Source organism: Camellia sinensis, chromosome 1 (genome assembly GCF_055761805.1).
Source record: "Camellia sinensis isolate YWXY chromosome 1, ASM5576180v1, whole genome shotgun sequence".
Classification (NCBI taxonomy): Eukaryota; Viridiplantae; Streptophyta; class Magnoliopsida; order Ericales; family Theaceae; genus Camellia; species Camellia sinensis.
This window is the reverse complement of record NC_138961.1, coordinates 243,816,722-243,839,459: the sequence shown is the minus strand read 5'-3', so window position 1 is coordinate 243,839,459 and position 22,738 is coordinate 243,816,722. Positions and strand designations below refer to the sequence as shown.

General features: G+C 39.0%; 1 protein-coding gene and 1 pseudogene across 6 annotated transcripts; both read right to left on the bottom strand.

Annotated features, from left to right (window-relative positions):
* Window positions 1-698: 698 nt before the first annotated feature.
* Window positions 699-2,633, bottom strand: LOC114289315 (RING-H2 finger protein ATL46 pseudogene; annotated as a pseudogene). Its single transcript, XR_014347688.1, has one exon. The product of XR_014347688.1 is annotated as an RING-H2 finger protein ATL46 pseudogene (transcript).
* A 6,150-nt stretch (window positions 2,634-8,783) lies between these two features.
* On the bottom strand, window positions 8,784-22,703 carry LOC114289313 (putative inactive receptor kinase At2g26730). 5 transcript variants are annotated; one of them, XM_028233012.2, is made up of 4 exons: window positions 22,563-22,703; window positions 18,206-18,305; window positions 13,649-14,765; window positions 8,784-9,738 (listed from the first exon to the last, which is right to left on the bottom strand). In XM_028233012.2, exons 2-4 carry the CDS (start codon window positions 18,218-18,220, stop codon window positions 9,179-9,181), a joined length of 1,692 nt encoding a protein of 563 aa, XP_028088813.2. In that variant the 5' UTR covers window positions 18,221-18,305; window positions 22,563-22,703; the 3' UTR covers window positions 8,784-9,178. The 5 variants fall into 5 exon arrangements, with proteins under 5 accessions (XP_028088813.2, XP_028088814.2, XP_028088811.2 ...); XM_028233013.2 differs by having other exon boundaries at window positions 22,554-22,683; XM_028233010.2 differs by lacking the exon at window positions 22,563-22,703 and adding an exon at window positions 18,455-18,472.
* Between the last annotated feature and the right edge of the window lie 35 nt (window positions 22,704-22,738).

Sequence of the window (22,738 nt, the reverse complement as noted above, 5' to 3'; positions counted from 1 at the left end):
TATTTCTCAGTGGAATTAGCATTCCCATGAAGTTATGTGAAAAGACTTTATTACTCTCATTTTATAAAAATAATAAAATCACATTTTATATAATAAAGTCATTTCTGTTAACTTCATAAATTTAATCCTAACCAACAAACAAGCAAGTCATGAAAAGGACAAGCTATGACCCAGGGGAGCACACTACATCCAAGTTTTGAATCCAAAAAAGAACTCTGAATAAAAACAAAGAAAATTTAAGTGATAGAGCTTTTATGGATCCCACCACCAACAATGTCCCAAGACTCCCAACCCAGAAAATGACACCACACAAGAGATAGATACAGTCCTCGCATTATCCCAAAAAGGTTCAACAAAAGGATTTAACCAAAAGAGAAGAAAAGAAAAAAACAATTGCCACAAAAAAGAGAAAAATAAAGAAAAAGCAAAAGAAGCTCATCCACTGCAACGACATATTGGGCATAAGTTCAGGAAAATCTCGAGCTTTTAAAAGCAAATGAGATATGAATTGACACAAAAGTTCCACAAAATTATTAAAATTGTGAGAGAGAAAATTGGAATCGTTCCATGATTTTGATTTCAGACTTCTTTGTCAATGAGGAATAGGATTCTTACTAGTAACATGAAATTCTTGATACAAATCAATAGAGTTTGTTTGTCTCCACTAGCACAATTGAACTTTAGATGGAACACAATGATTTAGATACCATAACAAGTTTATGATTAAAGAAAACATGTACAAGCTAGAGTCTCTCTCTCTCTCTCTCTCTCTCTCTCTCTCTCTCTGTGCAATATTTATGAACCAAAATGAGGAAGAAAACCTAAGGAAAATGCTGGCATTACAAGTTTGAACCAAAAGATGAAGTACACATGTACAAAACCATAATAATCCATCACATTCTTGAATCATCATCTCAAAAAATTTCAAAAAGACGAGGGATACAAAGGCGAACAAGCTTCGAATTCAATCAATTGTGAATACTCAACCAAGAAAACAATGAAGAAAATACCTTTTCATGTGTCCATTGTTCTTCCCATCCATTGCCCTTTTCAAATCCATATTAAGAGAACATATATTTACTCATTGAGTTTCTGAAGAACTTGCAAATTTGCCCTTCTTTGACCACAACCAGATCTTGGATACAGAGTAGCTATCAGTTTTAGACCCAATACTAATTTTCTTCCCTTCCATATCCCCATCAACTATAGGTTTGCCATTGCCATTTTGTTCTATTCCGTTCACAATCTTCATATCATCACCATTTCGATCATGACTCAATGCCACTCTGAGGTTTGTTTCGCCAACTACATACTGATACGAACCCATTGAGTAACATCTTCTTGCATCCAAATTACTGCTACTGGTCTCCCCTCCACCTGCCTCCCCGGCACCATCGTCCAATTTTCTGAACTTTCCAAGTCTTACTGGGAAAACCCCCTTTTCACTGACAATTTCCTCAATTTCTACAGTCTTCTGATTCGAAACAAACCCATTATGTGGATTATTAGGAAACCCATCATCTTCTCTAAAATCATCGAAACCAAAAATTGGGTTTTCGATGGATAGTCCAGGAGTAAAGAGGGTCCCTCTACAAAGAGGACATGTTGAGTTTGATAAGAGCCAAGTATCTATACAATTGATGTGGAAGGCATGGCTACACATAGGAAGCAATCTAAGCTTGTCTTTCTCAGAAAATTCACCGAGACAAACAGCACAATCAAATGGCTCGTTACCACTACCCACTACATCTTTGTACATGAAGACAGGTAAAGCGTCTATGAAAGCTTGATCTAGACCAGAGTCATGGAGATGAAAGAGTTGTTGTAGTTGTCTTTCGAGAGCATCAGAGCTGGAAACTTGTGGGTATCTGTCATTGGATTGAGTTGAGGAAGATGGGTGCTTCATGAGAAATCTAACAAGCAGGTGGAGGAGACCAGATATGAAAAACAGAACAGCTAAGATTACTATAATGAATAGAACAGCTGGACTAATTCTAGTACCAGATGATGAAGACGATGATGATGAGGGTGAAGGGTTTGAATCTTTATGAAAAGTACCAACATATGGAGAGAGAGGAGGAGAGATTTGATGTTGAATCCAAGACATTTTCAAATGGGTGTGGTCAAGAAACCATCTTTGATCTCTGAAGTCTGACATTGAACAGATCATTGGGGTATATACTCAGAACCCAGTAGTCATGAGGTCATCAGACCCACAACTCATCTTGTGAACAAAACAAAATAAACACTTTCTTTCACTGACATAAAACTCACAAGAAGTTCACAACTTTTGCACTCAGATTTGAGAGAAATTGTGTTCTTTTTCAGATAGATGTTATGGTGAAATGGTGTAGCATTTTTTTATTGCTTGAAGATGGAAAACCCAAGTCACTGATTGCAATAATGAGAAGGAGGAGACAGAAGAAAATATAGAGGTTAGAGAAGGGTTTACTTGTACCTACCTGTTGATCCTGAAGAAGAAGCCACCATTAATGTAATTCTAAAAGTCGTTTCAAGTGGACCCTCAAGTTGCAGCAGCAACAAAACCCTAGAACAGAGGATTCCGAGGAAGAGGAAAGTCATACATATGCGAAACTTTGAAAGAGAAGGTATATCTATATGTGAAAGTAGTTTATGGTGTCGTTTGGAAAATGGATTGGCGTTTTTGGTTTTTTGTTTTTTTTTGTTTTACTAATTTAACTTGGGTTAAAAAGTTTAATTTGAGAAGAATTTTTTTGACTTTTTAATGTTTTAATATTTTTTTAGAGAAGAATATAATGATTATAAATTAAATATAATATTTTATTTTTTGTGACAAAAATAATTTATTTTGTCTTTTATAATTAAAATAGCCAAAAAAGCCTCAAATAATCCTTCTCAAATGGAGATGCATATCGAATTATGTGATGCATTCTATCGTCAAATAGTAACCATGAAAAATTAATTATTGGGAAACTAGAGCATAAGATAAGATAAGATGATGTAAATTTGAAGTTAGTAGAATATAAATTGCATTCATAATAAATAATTATAGTTTATTATTTTGATTTTTAAATAATATTTTAGATAATTATTTTAATATTTTTATTTATTATTTGTTGTGAGTAAGAAATAATATCAGAATTTGATGTATCACACATATATTTCTTGCACAAAATAATAATGAATCTAAAAAAATATAAACAAAATAAAAAATTAGACACACATGGATGAATAGGTTTTTTAAGAAAGTAATATTTACAAATAAATATTGAACTTTTTTTTTTTCTGTTCAATAATTTTTTTATTTAATTTTGTATTCTTTTTTTTCTTTTCTTTTTTTTGTATTGAAATTTTTTAAGGAAAATGCATTTGATCCCAAGACATTTAAGTTTTATTTGAAAAGTATTAGATTAGTATATTTTTTATTTTTTATAAAAAAATATAAAATGTCAATTAAGATTAAAGTGATATAATAGAAAAGTAATATAATATAAATAAGATGATTGTGCCAAACAAGATATTTGATAAATTTTTAGAATATATATCCTTACTCATTTTCTAATTGCAAAATACTTTTTCGATCTTCATGTGCATTGTACATTATATATAACTTTACACAAATTTATATAAGTAATCTTATAAATTTGTATATTCACATAAATTTATATTTAATTTATATATTTTTATATAATCACTTACATAAATTCAAAAAAAAATATCAGTGGTATTACATGTACCAATTAACGTACTAAGTAGTGTGTCAACACCAATTATGATATTATTATTGATCTCATTCATTATATAAATTACAAATATTAAAGAAAAATTAAATTATACCACATTATTAATTAAGGGCAAATTACATATACACCCCTCCAGGTTTGTCAAAATTACAGATACCCCCTGAGGTTTGAGAAATTACGAATTCCCCCCTGAATGCTATATTTCCATAAGAAATTAGGGGGTAATTTGTTATGAAATATAAACCTCAGGGGGTAAATTGTTATGAAAATACAAACCTCAGGGGGCGGGATGTAATTTCCGAAACCTCAGGGGTATCTGTAATTTAACCAAACCTGAAGGGGTGTATATGTAATTTGCCCTTAATTAATACACTAATTAATGAATTAATTAATACATAAAACATTATGGGCATGTTTGATTGGAATGATTAAAGCATGGGATTGGGATTATTAATCCGTGGGCCCAATTATCTTATGTTTATTTTGACATTTTGGTTTACGATTATTAATCCAATGGATAATTAATCCAACAAATTTGTAGGATTATTAGTAATGGGGTAGGGGTGGGATAGTTAATACCACACTAAATTTGATAGGATTATTAATACCTCACTATTAGTGTTGTGAATCAAACATGACCTATGAGTTATGCTAAGGACCTCAAACAAATTATCAAATTTTCTACCAAACTTTTCACATGAGTGTGGGATCCCACATATGAAACGTTTGGTAAAGATCCCACACCCATGTAAAAAGTTTGATAAAAAATTTAATAATTTTTTTGGAATTCACGTTTTCCAAACATTATTCAAAAAATTTACGTAATTTTATGCTGCATATCAGAACATTTTCTCTATGTGGAGAAGACAAAAGGCTGGCGGTGAGTGTGGTCAGTGGTTACCAAAGTACAAGGTAATAATACCGAAAGGAAACCACTTTCACTTTGGAAGAGTAACACGCGCCAAAATAAGAACGTGAAAGTTGTGCGTATCAAGTGGGATTGGGAAGGTGGGCCTGGGCTTGATTCGGAAGTAACCTCCGGACTCAGCCCACTTGGCACTTGTGTGCTCAGAAGTCAAAGCTCTCTCTGCCTTTCCAATCACAGTCACTCACTGCTTAAATTAGGCAAATATCAATTATGGATTTTATTTTAATTTTTTATATATAAAAAAATGATATTCTTTTTTATTGATATTCTTATTTTTTTTTATTAATAGCAAGTTTAAAAATAGACTATTTTAGTCAAAAAATTAATTATAAAAAATTAATTTTTTAATTTTTTTATACATTTTTTTACAAAAAATAAAAAAAAAAATTAACCAATATACTTGACTCTCAAAACAACTCTAAATGCGGTCCTTAATATTATTTGTATTTTATTTTGCATCCATAGACACGTACTCTTATTATGTTTTATATGTGTATATAGTTTTAGGGATAGCAATTTGAAACCACCCCAACAGTGACTCGACCCCCCGACCCCGAATTCAGCGGTTATTCACCGAAAAATATCCCCTACGGGCCGGGGACGGTATTTAAAAATTCATCCCCGATGATATCCGGGCCGAGGACGGGGATATGTGTTTCAAAACCGGCCCCGGCCCGGCCCCGCCCCTCATGGTCCCCGAGCTAAAATGACCCTTTTGTCCCTGAATATATATATATATATATGCATATGCTTGTCTTGGTTAGGGTTTCACAGAGACACACACTCAAAGCCTCTCACACTCACTCACGCCGCTCCTCTCTCTCTCTCTCTCGCCACTGGTCTGTCCCTCTCTCTTTCCTCCGTCACCGTCGCGCCTCCCTCCGTCACCGGCGATCCTCCTTCCGTCACTCAAAGCCTCTCACACTCACTCACGTCGCTCCTCTCTCTCTCTCTCTCTCGCCACTGGTCTGTCTCTCTCTCTTCCCTTCGTCACTCAAAGCCTCTCACACTCACTCACGCCGCTCCTCTCTCTCTCTCTCTCGCCACTGGTCTGTCCTTCTCTCTTCCCTCCGTCACCGCCGTGCCTCCCTCTGTCACCGGCGATCACCGGCGATCCTCCTTCCGTCACCACCGCGCCTCCCATCTCTGTTTAGGTATCTCTCTCTCTCTCTCTCTGTTGGATTTGTGTTTTTTTATAGATCTGTTTTTTTTTAATCTATTTTATAGATCTGTCCCTGGATATATATATAGATCTGTTTTTTTTTTAATCTATTTTATAGATTTGTCCCTGGATATATATATAGATCTGTTTTTTTTTTTAATCTATTTTATATTGAACCTTCTTCAGCTGGATTAGGAGTCTTTGAATCTGTTTTTTTTGTCTTTGAATCTATTTTATATTTTTTACAATATAGATCTGGTTTCCCAGATTTCGATCTATTTTATATTGATAATCAGTTGGATTAGGAGTCTCTCTAAGCTTCTGGATGCTTTGAATTTTGGTCTTGATCATGATATGGAACAAAGATTGGTTAGCTAATCTATAGATTTACATTTATGGTATTAAGTGTTGTTTTTGGTATTAAGATTGGAGTAGAGCAGTCTCTATATAGGCTTTAGTGTTGTTTTTGGCTATTTTGTATAGTTTGATAGGGAAGAAGGTTATACTTATTTTTTGAAGGAAAAAAAAAAAAGAGTAGGTGTTCTTTGTATTCATACCTTGAGTGATTGTAATTGGCACATAGCATTTTTTGTTATTGACAAAACAGAAATTAATCCAATGTTCAAAATGATGTTTGAATTATGGACCAGTCATCAGTGCTCAATCCAAGTCTAAGAATGAAAAACATGTGAGAACTGAAATGGAAGGCTTCCTTTTCTGGGGAACAAAAGAAGAAAAAAAGAGAACTGAATTACAACTACCTTGTAAATTTGATTTATCAAATAGGATGAAAACAAACAAATTTAGCTTATGTCATTTTATTTTATTCTTTTCCTCTTCATTCCCATCCCCCTCTAAAATTTATGATGCAAACATAGTTTGAATATTATATATAAAAAGAAGGTAAATAGTCAAAATGTTCAAGCTATGGAATTTTGGAACATGCCTTCCTATAATTTTGCAACAAAATGGTGCATGCACTTTTATTTCCCCTAAATTTTTTGCTTTGAAAACCAATTCTTGGATACTACCTGTCCATGCTGCTTGATAGAACATAATTTAGATCTCAAGCTCACTCAAGTCCATTGGAAAACATTACACATCAGATTCAACTAGCTTAGGAAATAGTCTGTCTTGGTCTTGAAGCACAACCAAACTAGTTAGGATTTCGCTTAAAGGTGATAAATTGATAAAATATTACAGTGTGGTAATTTATATTTGAAATCTTCTACAATTATGTTTCAATCATGTCATAATTTGTTTAAAAGATGATGAGTACTTAATTTATTTATATTAATTCAATCCATATTATTTTTATAAAGATTAAAAATGTCAGATGTTAACTCTGAAGCACCCGTTAACTCTCAAGTACCATTTGAGAGTGATGCGTCACAACATTCATCGCCAGCTACGAACGCACCTACGAACTCACCGTCTCCCCTCTCTAATCAACATGTTATTGATTTAGAAGAGTCTAATACTACTTGTGGAGGAACTAAAAGAAAACCAAGTATTGTGTGGGAACATTTTAAAAAACAACAAGTCAATGGGGTGTGGAAGGCAATATGTAATTATTGTAATAAGCATCTTGAAGGTAATTCAAAAAATGGAACCAGGCATTTGCATGATTACCATGGAATAATTTCACTATTGAATTTATATTCTTTACTTTTTAGGAAATTCAACATTGGAATCGGTGGGCTATGCAACTATATATGATGATGATGAGATCGAGTCGGATCAGTCATGTGCCACTTTTGTGTTAGTTGTCATCTTTTTTGTTGTAATTAACATTTTTTACATTTTATTATTAGTATTAATTATTTATTTTTTTTCCTTTTGTTATTTAACAGGAGTTCAAGTTGAAGGAGATGATGGAAGTTGTGTGGTTTGTATGGGTTTGAAGAAACAATGGATTTGCTTTTTTTGTTGTAATGGATATTTTTATATTTATTTTTAATTTCAGTTTTTGGATAACCTATCCCTTGCGGGTTGTGCTTGGGATTAATTATTTTCTTTGCTACTTGTTGAATCTTCTTGTGTGCTGCTGGACACATGTTTTGGTTGTGTTATTTTGTTCATGTTTTGGTTGTGTTATTTTGTTACTACAGGATGCTTTGTGTGTGGGTTGTGTATGTATGGGCTGCTGAATTAATGTTTATTAATGTTTTGCTACAAGATGTTTATTGATATTTATTGATTTAAATGGATGTTGCTACAGATTTATTGATGTTGCTACAGATTTATGGATGTTGCTACAGATTTATTGATGTTGCTACAGATTTATGGATGTTGCTACAGATTTATTGATGTTGCTACAGATGATGTGTTTTTAAATGGATGTTTATTGATATTTATTGATCTAATTAATTAAAAAAATGATATTCCAACTGATGGATGTTGCTACAGATTTATGTATGTTGCTATAGTTTTAATTAATTAAAAAAATGAAGCTATTAGGGTTGATATTGATAAATTTCAAAATTTATACATCCAGTATTGAAGGGTGATTGAGAATGTTTATAGAGTTTTACATAAAAATCAAAAATCAAAAAAAAAAACCGGGGATTATCCGGGGTCGGGGATCCCCGATCCCCGATCGAGGGCGGGGATGGGGCCGGGATAGGGGTCCCCGTCGGGGATCGGGGACGGGGGGAATATTACTTTCGGGGATCGGAGACGGGGGTAGTCTCCGGCTCCGCCCCGCCCCGTTGCCATTCCTATATAGTTTTCACTGTCAATGTTTAAAAAACATTTTCCACTGTGGAATGTGATTGGTGGTTAGAGAAATTCACTTTTTTAGAAATTTTTTGTGTAAAAAAAAATAAAAAGAATAATTAATTTTTTATTAAAATTATGAATTATTAAAATAAGCCTTAATTTTTCACAAGGCAAGTAACTATATTTGTTAAATTAATAACTTGCACATCGTGATTGAAATCCATTCCAAACAACACTACTTGGAATATTTTTACTTTTATGACAAATTAAAATTGCACCCCCTCATCTTTTTATTAATTTTAACATTATTGGAGAGAGATTACATATTATTGAAAAACACAAAAAAGAGGTCTAAATATTTTACAGAGAGTAAACGCCACGTCCTAGTACTAATACATCTAAATAAGAATAGTATTAGTATTAGTATTAGTATTAGTATTAGTCCCCGATATGAAGAAATTTTTCTCCACAATAATTCTACAACCAACCACAAAACTGAAATGCCCGCCATTGAAAAATTGCTTCGCTCACGTTGCTTCATAAGTCAATTCAGTGGTTGATTCTGTATCTGTAGAATTATTATTGTTTTCTCTAACAAGTAGCTTCGCATGTTTTCTCCGGGAAAAGTATTTTCCTTAATCATCATTGTTCAGAAACAATGGATCTCTCTTCCTCCTCTTTGATATTGTTGATCAAAAGAGCAATTTGGTTTAAGCTAGGCCTAGCCTCCGGTGAACGATCAACACATTTTACGGCTATTTGTAGCAAGTTCAGCATGCTCTCTTCACTTGCACCTTCTTGAATTAGGGTTTTGTCGAAGACCTCAATGGTCCACTCTTCTTGAACCACAGACAAAACCCATTGGGCCAAGGCCAACCCATTGTTCTGAACCATCTTTCCTGTTAGCAGCTCAAGAAGAATCACACCGAGACCATAAATGTCTGACTTGAAGGCATTGCTTGGTCCAACCTGTCTATTAAAACTGGCAACCGATGACTGATCTTCATCGTTCACCATCATTAGACCGTACTCACTAATGCATGGTTCCATGTTTCGGGTTAGCAGAATGTTTGAGGACTTCAGGTTTCCGTGAGCAATCCCGTCTTCGCGAAGCTCTTGATGCATAAAAGCTAAGGCCTCGGCTATGGTAGCTGCAACACCAAGTCTGCCACTCCAGTCAAGGACTTGGCCCATTTGTGTTCCTGAAATCCATATGTAGATAAATGCAGGGCCATATGATTACTGCAGGAATACATTTAGTTAATGAGTTTGCTCTGCAGCAAAATTTTCATCTTTCTTTTCTTTTCTATGCCTCTCTCTTATGAGTGGATGTTGTTCTTTACAGCTGTGTTTGGATCTGCAATCTCTTTTCCCTTCACAAATCTAACGCTCTATTTGTTTCAGTAGAAAACATCTGTTTCAGAGGAAAATGTTGGTGGTGGTGGTGGAGTGAAGGTGGTGGTGGTGACGATGGTGTGGTGGTGGCAGTGGAGGTGTGGTGGTGGCGGCAGTGGAAGTGTGGTGGCACTGATAAGAGTTTAGTTCATAAAACGTTTTTCACATATTAAAAGTGAAAAGCATTTTTCGCCTAAATAGCATTTTTGCCATAAGCATGAAAAACGTTTTCTTTCATACCAAAAGCCATAAATTACGGAAAACATTTTTTGCCCTGTTAAAAAATACTGTATTATTGATTGATATTTGATTGATTGATATATTGATATTCTGTATTTATGTATTACAACTGTATATATAGAAGAGAAGATGGTAGGTGGTAGGTGATAGTGGTAGGTGTAAGTAGTAGTGGAGGTGGTAGGTGTAGGTGGTAGTGGAGGTGGTAGGTAGTGGTAATTTATACAATTTACATTAACAGCCCCCCTCAAACTCAAGGAGGATAATAACAAAATAGAAAAGTAAACTGATAAATAAAAAACAAAACAGGATAGGAGACACGGTATGGTCGTGTCGGACCGTTGTAGCAGACAGTTTACGGGGTCATGTCGGACCTTTGTAGCAAACAGTTTACAGGGTCATGTCGGACCGTTGTAGAAGACACTGTGTGGTCGTGTCAGACCGATGTAGAAGACAGTTTATGGGGTCATGTCGGACCGTTGGAGCAGACAGTTTACGGGGTCATGTCGGACCGTTGTAAAAGACAGTTTACGGGGTCATGTCGGACCGTTGTAGAAGACAGTTTACGGGGTCATGTCGGACCGTTGTAGTAGGACAGTTTACGGGGTCATGTCGGACCGTTGTAGAAGACAGTTTACGGGGTCATGTCGGACCGATGTAGCAGACAGTTTACGGTGGTGCACCAAGGAGGCGACTTAGGGAGTGCGCCATGAGCGACTTATACATGATACTGTGTATAACCCCCCCTCAAACTCAAATAGGTGTGAAGATAGAAACCTATTTGAGGTTGAAACAAAGGGATTGATAAAGCTGACCGGTGTAGAAGATACTGTATGAGTGTGTATATAGGCTGCCCAAAAGATATACATGGATATAGATATCGAGCCCTCAAAAGTCGTGCCCTCAAAAGGTGTGCCCGCACCCTCAAAAGGCGTGTCATCAAAAGGCGTGCCCGAATGCATCAAAAGGCGTGCCATGAAAAGGCGTGCCAGTTTGTCGGCGAGAAGAGGCGCGCGATGCGCGTGGCTGCCTCGGCTATAAGACGGAGGCGGAGGCTGAGGCAGAGAAAAGCTGCGAAAAACCTCTGAAAAAAAAACTTCGTTGTGCTGAGAGAGAGAGTCTGAAAAACTCTTCGTTGTGCTGAGAGAGAGAGTCTGTAACACTCAGTTGCCCAGACAATGGCCTCTTCTTCCTCTTCTTCCCGTGGTCTGCTGACGCTCTTTCCTGAACTGAACGAGTCAACAAGAGAGAGAACTGGTGCGGAGACCAGTGAACCTCAACCAAACACCTCTGTGTTTGCTCCGTTGAACTTTCCGATGCGGTCGGTGGAGCAAAAAATGGCGGTGCAGTCGGATGTGGAGGCCAATCAGTATACTTTGAAGGCATGTGTGGAAAGTATGACGGCGGTCACAAATTTGTCGAACCGGCTGCAGAGTAGGACAAATGAGGTGCAGCATTTAAATTCCCAGCTGGCTCTGCTCCAACGCATGTATAAGGATGCGCGAGCAGAGATGAGTGTGCTAAAGGCAGAAAACAAGGAACTGAAGCGGAAGGCCACTGTGATGTTCCGATTCGGAGGTCCGCCGTATGCTGCAGTGGAGGAGCAGGGAGTAGTGATCATGCCTAGTGGATTGGGAAATACGGAGGCAACACCGGCAAGGGCTGCCCAGGACGGAGGCAAGAAGAAAAGACCGGCGGCAGAGTAGAGAAGAAAATCCTGCCTGTGGATGTGGTTGATTTGTTGCTGGTGTTGGTGTTTTTTTTTTTTTTTTTTTTGATGTAAAATTGTGATCGGGGTTGAGCCCCTGATATGAATAAAATGACAAGGTGGTGGAATGTTGTTGGTGTGATTTTGTGAATGTTGTTTTGTGTAATAAGAAAAATAAAATAAAATAAAACAATGGACAAAGAAAATAGAGAAAAATATTTGTGGATGGGGATAAGAAAAATAGGGATGTATGTTGTTTTTTTTTTTTTTTTTTTTTTTTTTTAATAAAAAAAAAAATATATATAGATATATTAAAATAAAAGAAAATGGTGAAATCGTGGGTGGAAGAAAGTAAGGGAAAGGAGGGAGATGATTAAAGGGAATTTGAAAAAGTGGGAAAATGTGTTGTAATAAATAAACCATAGTGGGTGTGCTTTGAAGAATAAATTAGAATAAACATATACATAAAAAAATAAAAGAAAAGAAAGTGGAGTGGGGTTGGAGGAGAGAGAAAGTGGGAACAAGCCCATGTGATGTGAGTGAAAAAGAAAGTGGTTGGCATAAGTTTGAAATCTGACACCGGTTGGCATAAGCCACTCATGTTCTCAACAACACCAAGAACTTGAAGTCCAACCTTCTTGCAGAAACTCACTTCTTTCCTGACATCAATCAAAGAAACCTGTTGTGGGGTGGTGACTATTATCGCACCGTCAATCCCAGTTGCTTGGAGAAATTGGACAATTGAGATGTGCTCGTCTGAGGTCCCAGGTGGAGCATCGACTACTAGAAAATCGAGCTCGCCCCGGTAAACATCCTTGAGGAATTGTTTGATGATACCGTTCTTGCGTGGGCCTCTCCATATGACGGCCTCGTCTGGGTTGAGCAGCATGAAGCCAATGGACATAATCCCAAGGTTGGACTCAACATAGATGGAGACCATGCAAGGTTGCTCTGGTGGATTTCCTGGCCTTCTAGACCAAGCATCTTTGGGATGCACGCACTGCGCGTCGGAGAAGACTCCACAGTGGTGAACTGGACCGTTGGGGCCGAAGACGCTATGCAACACGTACGGAGTCTGTTTCAAGTCAGGCAGGCTGGTGCCGGCGTACAGGCCGGCGGCGAGTCCGACCTTCGTGTTGACTCAGCACTAGAACTCGCATCGGAAATGCTAGATTTGGTCGGTTATGCTGAAGTGTTTGATAGTAGTGATGGCGATGCTGCAAAAATGTGTTGCGAAATGGGTGTTCCTTTCCTTGGAAAGGTGCCTTTGGATCCTCGGCTATGCAAAGCAGCTGAAGAAGGTCGAGATCAAGAAGAATAATTTGTGGCAGCGGAGTGAAGGTATGTGTAGGAGTCCGGCGGGCGGCCAAGGCGAGGTTGCCGCCCGCCGGTGAAGCAGAATTACTAACTTCTTAACCTTGCTCTGATACCATGTTAAAAAATACTGTATTATTGATTGATATTTGATTGATTGATATATTGATATTCTGTATTTATGTATTACAACTGTATATATAGAAGAGAAGATGGTAGGTGGTAGGTGATAGTGGTAGGTGTAGGTGGTAGTGGAGGTGGTAGGTGTAGGTGGTAGTGGAGGTGGTAGGTAGTGGTAATTTATACAATTTACATTAACATGCCCAAACAAACTGAGTGTAAGATTCAAACACAGCCTGCCCATGTGCATGTGTAGATATGTTTAAGGTACCAAAATTAATGCCTTTCTTGTGCCAAAGATTAAAGTTGCTTGAAGATGATGAGGGAATAAAAATTACCATGGAGAAGCCTGAATAGACTTCCATTCTCTTGATATTGATATACCAAAAGCTTCTCTTTTGGGGAACAATAGAAGGCAACAGCTGACAATACATTTGGATGCTTCACTTGGCCCAACCTCTGCATCCTCTGCTTGAACTCGTTGCTCGAAATCATCCAATCCCTAATCCTCTTGACAGCCAGAGGCATCCCTTGCTCGCCAACAACCTTGTAGACAGTACCGTGCCTTCCTCTCCCAATCAACTCAGCTGGAGCCTTGAGCAAATCATCGAATTTCAATCCGTTCACCTCTGGACTCGTGAGAATTACCAGCGACGATGAAACCATCCCACTTTCAGCTGAAATTCCTGATTTGTTCATACCTGCTTTATTCTCACCTGATGCAGTTCTTGGATCGTAGAAACTATCATCAACTGATGCTACCTTGTTGACTGAATCAGCAGACCTCTCTTCTTTTGTCTTGCCTCTCTTACACAGCTTGACAACGATTATAACGAACAAAGCCAACCCTATGAGTAAGTAACCTACAAACATTATACCTATATCTGTTGAGATTTTCTTGGATTTCTTCTTTGGCTGTTGATCGGAGTCTGGTGAGGTTAATGATGCTGATGGGCATTGTTTTGGCAGTGGAGGTCCACATAATTCAGGGTTCATGATGAAACTGCTTACAGGTAAACCCTTGCCGCCAAATGGAATATGACCGGTGAAATTGTTGAAGGAAATATTGAAGTACATGAAGTTCTGAAAATCAAATTTTGGTATAGGACCGGTGAGCTGATTATGCTGAGCACGAAATTCTTGCAAACCAGATATCCAAGCCAAATCAGGCAAATTACCAGAGAAGTTATTCTGCCATATGTCGAGTCCAATCAGATTATTTAGCATGGAAAGAGAATCGGGAAGGCTACCTGAGAACCTGTTCCCACCTAAATTGAGATGGGTGAGTTGTCTGCAACTTGCAATCTGATCAAGGTTCTCTCCACCAAGACTGTTGTTACTGAGACCAAGAATAGTAAGAGATGTGGCAATAGATTGAACATTGCAAATAGTGCTAGCATCGAAAGTTCCGGTAAAACCTAAGCCACCAAGGTCGATTTTCTTCACAGAAAGAGCCTGCTCATCACAATATACACCAAACCATGAATCCTTGCAAGGATCAGAGGTCATATTCCAACCTAAAATACTATCAGATGGCCTACTGTTGTTTGAGAGTTTTCTGTAAAAAATCATCAATGAGTTTCTGATTTCTACCATGTTGGATTTCGTTGTGTGGAGGAGGAGAGAGAACAAAATCAAGGCTACCCAGATAGAGATTCTATTCATTTTGGATGATGAGAAAAGGATTGATGCAGGTAGGTAAGCAAATATGTTGCAATTTTGAGGAAGTGAGAGTTCTAGTACTATTTGTTCAGAGTGCTTGTGATTGTGGAAGGAGGAGAATATCCCAATGTTCATATTATGGTGGGGAATTTGTTATTTTGCCAAATGGCGGACTTCACAAGGATAATTTGTACCATAATGACATTGATCGTCCCTAAGAGTTAAATAATAAGCCATTGGATGTAAGTAATCACTGGAATTAGGGGGGCGGCAATTACAAACAGATGAGATGGGATTGTCATGTCCTCAGCAGTGGTGTTTTTCAAGAATCATGGACTAAGTTTTAAGGACTCTTTCAAATTTGTAAAATATTTTGGCAAGTTTCGTCGGACACTTTCACAGTTAAGTAATAGTCTGAGATATGTGTTTGATATTGCCTAAATGTGCATACACCCACCCAAGCGTGTATAACGAGTCTACCACATAACTAAAATGTTATATTTTAATGTAAATATTATTTTACACTTCAAAAATAAAGAGGATTTAAGAAATATGAAATCTAGGTGTCTTAGTATATCCTTAGCTTGAGAATTAGATAAATGTACTTGAACAGATGCCTGCATCAGACACCCCTAGCACCTGAATTCATGTATGATGTAGCATAAATACATATAGTCATGAAATCGACCAAACTTCTTCGGTATTTAGATGGTATATGTAGAAATATAATGTAAAGAGAAATAGAGAATTGTATAGATACTGATTGTATTATTAATTTTTGATATGTTACAATGATTCCTATATATAGAAGAGTAGGTGGTAGTAGGTGGTAGGTGGAGTAGGTGAAGTGGAGGTGGTAGTGGTGTAGTGGGTTAGGTTTAGTGGAGTAGGTGAAGTGGAGGTGATAGTGGTGTAGTGGGTTAGGTTTAGTGGAGTAGGTGAGGTGGTAGTGGTGTAGTGGGTGGATTTTAACAGCCCCCCGCAAACTCAAGGGGGATAGGAACTAACCAACTTGAGTTTGGAGAGAGTAACAAAACAAGAAAATACACGAATACATAAAAGAAAAGAGGATAGGAGACACTGTATGGTCGTGTCAGACCGATGGTGAATACACTGTATGGTGGTGTCATAACGTTGTAGAGGACACTGGATGGTTGTGTCAGACCGATGTAGAAGACAGTTTATGGGGTCATGTCGGACCGTTGTAGCAGACAATGTTGTGATAGTTGTTGTGACAGTTTACGGAGTCTTGCTGGACCCTTGTAGAAACTAACCGGAATCAATGTCGGGACAGTTTACAGAGTCTTGTCGGACCCTTGTAGAAACTAACCGGAATCTATGTCGGGACAGTTTACAGAGTCTTGTCGGACCCATAAAGGAGCTAACCGGAATTAATGTCGGGACAGTTTATAGGGTCATGTTAGACCGTTGTAGAAGTTGCACCTTCAAAAGGTGTGCCCAATTTTGTCAAAAGGCGTGCCATCAAAAGGCGTGCCCAATTCATCAAAAGGTGTGCCGGACATGATGGCGAGGCACGTGGGCGCCTTGGCTTGCGCGCCCGTTTTGTCGTCTGGTGGTGGCAAGAGGCCCGCGATGCGCGTGGCTGCCTCGGCTATTTAACCAAGACGGAGGCTGAAGCAGACAAAAAACTTCTGAAAATCCTCTGAAACAAACTCTTCCTTTGCTGAGAAACTCTGTAATACTCTGTAACCAACTCGTCTCTGAAACACTTAGCAACATGGCCTCTTCTTCCCGTTCAGCTACCCAGAATATGGTATCTTCATCCCGTGGTCTACTCACTCTCTTTCCCGACCTCAACGAGTCAACAAGAGAGATAACTGGTGCGGAGGCCCGTGAACCTCAACCCAACACCTCTGTGTTTGCTCCGTTGAACTTTCCGATGTGGTCGGTGGAGCAAAAAATGGCGGTGCAAACTGATATTGAGGCCAATCAGTATACTCTGAAGTCATGTGTGGAAACCATGACTGCCGTCACAAACTTGTCACACCGGCTGCAGAGCAGGACAAATGAGGTGCAACAGTTAAACTCCCAACTGGCTCTGCTCCAACGCATGTATAAGGATGCGCGAGCAGAGTTAAGTGTGCTAAAGGCGGAAAATAAGGAGTTGAAGCGGAAGGCCACTGTTATGTTCCGATTTGGAGGTCCGCCATATGCTGTAGTGGAGGAGCAGGGAGGAGTGAACGTGCTCGGTGGCGTGAGAAACACGGAGGCAGCACCGTCAAGGACCGCCCAGAACGGAGGCAAAAAGAAGAGACCGGCGGCAGAGTAGAGAAGAAAAATCCCGCCTGTGGATGTGGTTGTTTGTGTGGGTTGTTGTGTTTTTTTTTTTTTTTTTTTTTTTTTTTTTTGAATAAAGTGTTTTGTTTTGTTTTGTTTTTTTTTTTTTTTTTTGTGGAATGAAAATAAAAGAAAATTTGGAAAAATCAGAAGTGGTTGGAATGGACATATAGATAGATATATATAGAAAATAAAAGATAGTTGAGGAGAGGGAGGTAACCCGGAGTAATAATAATAATAATAATAATAATAATAAAATGGGTATCTTGGAGTGTCCAATTGCAAGCAATTTACCATCCTTCGGTTTGGTTGCCCTTATATATTCCAGCGCGGCAGAAATGTCCTCTTCCAGGTAGTGATCAAAGTCCCAATCATACTTGACCATTAAGTCAAGTTGCTTCTGGAAATCTTCAATTGTTGTGAAAAACCGCTCTTGTAGATTAAACAACTGAGGTGAAACAGAACGCTGACTTTCTTCAATAATATTTACAAGCTTTTGACTCAGATCCCTCCAGCGGGCAGCGAAGGCATGGTTGCCAGCCGGCTGCCCGCCGGAAAGAAAGGAATATAGGCCTAAATCTTATGGCTCTGATACCATGTAGAAATATAATGTAAAGAGAAATAGAGAATTGTATAGATACTGATTGTATTATTAATTTTTGATATGTTACAATGATTCCTATATATAGAAGAGTAGGTGGTAGTAGGTGGTAGGTGGAGTAGGTGAAGTGGAGGTGGTAGTGGTGTAGTGGGTTAGGTTTAGTGGAGTAGGTGAAGTGGAGGTGATAGTGGTGTAGTGGGTTAGGTTTAGTGGAGTAGGTGAGGTGGTAGTGGTGTAGTGGGTGGATTTTAACAGTATATTTACAACTGATGATATGACAGGAATTAATCAGATCAAATAGGTTCAAATTTCAGGCGAAGATATATACTCAAACCTCACACAACTTCATTGAAGATTCAGATGGATGAAAATTCCACCTAGCTCATGCAATGCATTTTTTATTCTTGTCCTTTGCTTTCTCTCTGCCGCTGCAACTGTTAAAAGCATGAAAACATTCACATTATAAAGAATTTATTCATTCCAATAGCTATCAGTAATACCTAAATTAATATAACCAAAACACCCTCACTGAAAGACGTATCAGTCCACTTTTAAGGTTAAAAAAAATACGAGTTTTAAAAACCCAAACATGTGACAACTCATGACTCAGAAGCTGAAATCAACATATAAGTTGTAACGTCTCCTGGAATATTCCCAATTGTTAATGTTAATGTACACTAAACCTAACCCACTAACCTAACCCACTACATCCACTCCACTAAACCTAACACACTTACCATCTCCACTACCACCCACCACCTCCACTACCATCCACTACCACCACTCACCTACCTCACACCTCTCCTATATAATAACTTGTAATAAAATCAATATACACAACAATCTTGTATTACAATCAATCAATAATAATATAGATACATTATTCTCTGTATTTCTCTCTTTACACATTAGAATTAACATGGTATCAGAGCTAGGTTAACAACCTAGTCATTCTGCTTCACCGGCGGGCGGCAGTCTCGCCTTGGCCGCCCGCCGGACCTCTACACATACCTTCACTCCGCTGCCACAAATTCCATCGCAGGCCCTTACCATCCATCCTCGCCACTTATCAACTTTTCTCTCTCTCTCTTCCCACAGGTGCCACCCTCTTCGCCATCGTCTCACGCACCCTCGTTGCAAGCAACAGGACAACCACCACGCCGCCTCTCCTCCCCATCACGGCCGGCAACAGCCGCCAGCGCTACAAACCATAACTTCGGCCTCTATCAGATCGGCATGTGTCACTTCCCAACCACCACGCCGCCACTCGCGGCAGCCACCGCCGTCGACCTCGGCCCCGACGCCGCCTTGTAAAGCGCCCCTGTGCCCCGACCCGCCACCACGCTGTTCACCCCGTCGTCCGTGTCTCTACTCGCGACGGTCACTGGACTTGGACCCCGAACAATGCCCGATGGATCCTTCTTCTCCATACTCTTGATCTGAGCTACAACCACACAGATACAACACATGCATCATTCCATGCATACACACAACAGCCCTCTTTCTCTCTCTGATATATACACAGACAACACTTACAAATCTCTCTCTCTCGGCTGAACCACATAGGGGGGCACTCACTCTTCTCTCTCTAACATTCCACTCAACAGACCCACACTACACTGCTACACCATTCACACACACGGCATACATCCCTCTCTCTTCAGTTTTGGAAGAATAAATAAATAAACAAGAGACCCACGTGATTTCCCACTTTTCTTTTCTTTACAAGGGGGACACACACACACACACACAAAACCCACTTTTATTTTATTATCTACTTTACATACCCACCATGCTCCCTTTCTTTTTCTTTTTTATTATCCACCCATTCTTTCAAATCCATGTGCTCACTGACAGAACAAAAAAAAAAAAAAAAAAAAAAAAACAAACAAACAAACATAATCATCACTTCCACCACATCTTTCCCATACCCACTATTTTTTAAAACCCATCTTTTCCCCTACCTCATATCTATATATATATATATATATATCTCTTTTTTTTATTATTTTCTTTTATTTTATTGTTTTTGTTTTGTAAAGAGGGGCACACGTCAAATCAAACATACAACCAAAAAAAAAAAAAAAACAAAAAAAACAAACAATTTCCAAATTTGTCCAACACTCATATTTTATTCATATCAGGGGCTCACCCCGATCACCATTTTACATCACAAAAAAAAAAAAAAAAAAAACAAAAACACAAACAAACAAACAAACAACAACCACAACAAACAAACCAATTTGTTTTCTTTTCTGCAGCCGGCCACCAACCGACCTCACTTCTTCGCCTATTCCGCCGGCCTTTTCTTCTTGTCTCCGTCCTGGGCGGCCCTTGCCGGTGTTGCCTCCGTATTTCCCACTCCACTGGGCACGATCACTACTCCCTGCTCCTCCACTGCAGCATATGGCGGCCCTCCAAATCGGAACATCACGGTGGCCTTCCGCTTCAGCTCCTTATTCTCTGCCTTTAGCACACTGATCTCTGCTCGCGCATCCTTATACATGCGTTGGAGCAGAGCCAGCTGGGAATTTAAATGCTGCACCTCATTTGTCCTACTCTGCAGCCGGTTCGACAAGTTTGTGACCGCCGTCATGGTTTCCACACATGACTTCAGAGTATACTGATTAGCCTCCACATCCGTTTGCACTGCTATTTTTTGCTCCACCGACTGCATCGGAAAGTTCAACGGAGCAAACCCAGTGGTGTTTGGTTGAGGTTCACGGGACACCGCACCCGTTATCTCTCTTGTTGACTCGTTGAGGTCTGGAAAGAGAGTGAGCAGATTCCGGGAAGACGAGGCCATTTTCTGGGCAACAGAGTATTACAGACTATCTCTCGCAACAGAGTGTTACAAACTCTCTCTCTCAGCACAACGAAGAGTTTTTCAGAGAAATTCGCAGGTTTTTTGTCTCAGCCTCAGGTTCAGTCTTGGTTATATCGCCGAGGCAACCACACGCATCGCGCGCCTCTTGACGCCGACAACCTGGCACGCCTTTTCATGGCACGCCTTTTCATGACTCGGGCACGCCTTTTCATGACTCGGGCACGCCTTTTGATGGCACGCCTTTTGAGGGTGCGGGCACACCTTTTGAGGGCACGACTTTTGAGGGCTCGATATCTATATCCATGTATATCTTTTGGGCAGCCTATATACACACTCATACAGTGTCTTCTACACCGGTCAGCTTTATCAATCCCTTTGTTTCAACCTCAAATAGGTTTCTATCTTCACACCTATTTGAGTTTGAGGGGGGGTTATACACAATATCATGTATCAATCATCATGTATAAGTCGCTCATGGCGCACTCCCTAAGTCGCCCCCTTGGTGCACCACCACAAGCTTCTACAACGGTCCGACATGACCCCGTAAACTGTCTGCTACAACGGTCCGACATGACCCCGTAAACTGTCCTGCTACAACGGTCCGACATGACCCCGTAAACTGTCTTCTACATCGGTCTGACACGACCACACAGTGTCTGTTACATCGGTCCGACATGACCCCGTAAACTGTCTTCTACAACGGTCCGACATGACCCCGTAAACTGTCCTGCTACATCGGTCCGACATGACCCCGTAAACTGTTCTTCTACAACGGTCCGACATGACCCCGTAAACTGTCCTGCTACAACGGTCCGACATGACCCCGTAAACTGTTCTTCTACAACGGTCCGACATGACCCCGTAAACTGTCCTGCTACAACGGTCCAACATGACCCCATAAACTGTCTGCTACAACGGTCCGACACGACCATACCGTGTCTTCTACAACGGTCTGACACGACCATACCGTGTCTCCTATCCTGTTTTATTTTATTTATCAGCTTATTTTTCTGTTTTGTTACTCTCTTCAAACTCAAGTTGGTTAGTTCCTATCCTCCTTGAGTTTGAGGGGGGCTGTTAATGTACACTAAACCTAACCCACTAACCTAACCCACTACATTCACTCCACTAAACCTAACACACTTACCATCTCCACTACCACCCACCACCTCCACTACCATCCACTACCACCACTCACCTACCTCACACCTCTCCTATATAATAGCTTGTAATAAAATCAATATACACAACAATCTTGTATTACAATCAATCAATAATAATATAGATACATTATTCTCTGTATTTCTCTCTTTACACATTAGAATTAACAGTTAACATGCCTCTTATCATCCAATGGGTTGGCTTTTGGATGAGCCCTCATGGACATGATGTCCTGATTTAATTCTCACTACCATGCAATGTAACTTATCTTTCTCCTATTTTCCACCTATCAATTGTAAAAAAAATTAACATTAAACATCAAAAAGCAGAATGAGGAAAGAAAAAAAAAATAAGGCCACGTTTGGCATGTGAGAGTGTTAGTCTAAAAGCCAAAAAATTACTAAAACAATCAAAAAGTTTATAACCTATACCAAAAAATCAAAGATTCCTTTTTCTATCTACTTTTTGCATATCTTTTCATAAAAATCAAAAGTCATTCCAAACATACTAATTTTTTTTACCTCATATTTTAGTCAAAAAGCAAAAAAATTACTAAAATAGCCTGTTTCCCAACGAGGCCTTACTAGTTGAAAATTTTCATTTTGTGCACGAGCATTTTCCAAGTCACTTCCCAAATCATAACGTTAGCTTGTATAATTCTTCATATTTCTGTCATCTTGCTTACAATACTTACAAGACTCACCAAGTTCGTTTGAGAATCAGTGAGTGATCTGGAGCTTGACACCAGTCTGATGTGTTTTAAAGAGGAACCCTGCTTTACTGGCTTGCCAAAGAAATCATTAAACAAAAAACAAATTCACACAATAATCAGACCATTTGGCAACACAAATAATCAGAGTAACAGATCACAAGAGAACG

Bases quoted from the DNA above. Each gene is read 5' to 3' on its own strand.
- LOC114289313 (XM_028233009.2), bottom strand. From the start codon at position 15,107: ATGAACATTGGGATATTCTCCTCCTTCCACAATCACAAGCACTCTGAA. The intron at 9,739-13,648 runs GTAATTTTTATT...TATGGATTTCAG, and splicing joins TCTATTCAGGCTTCTCCATG to GAACACAAATGGGCCAAGTC.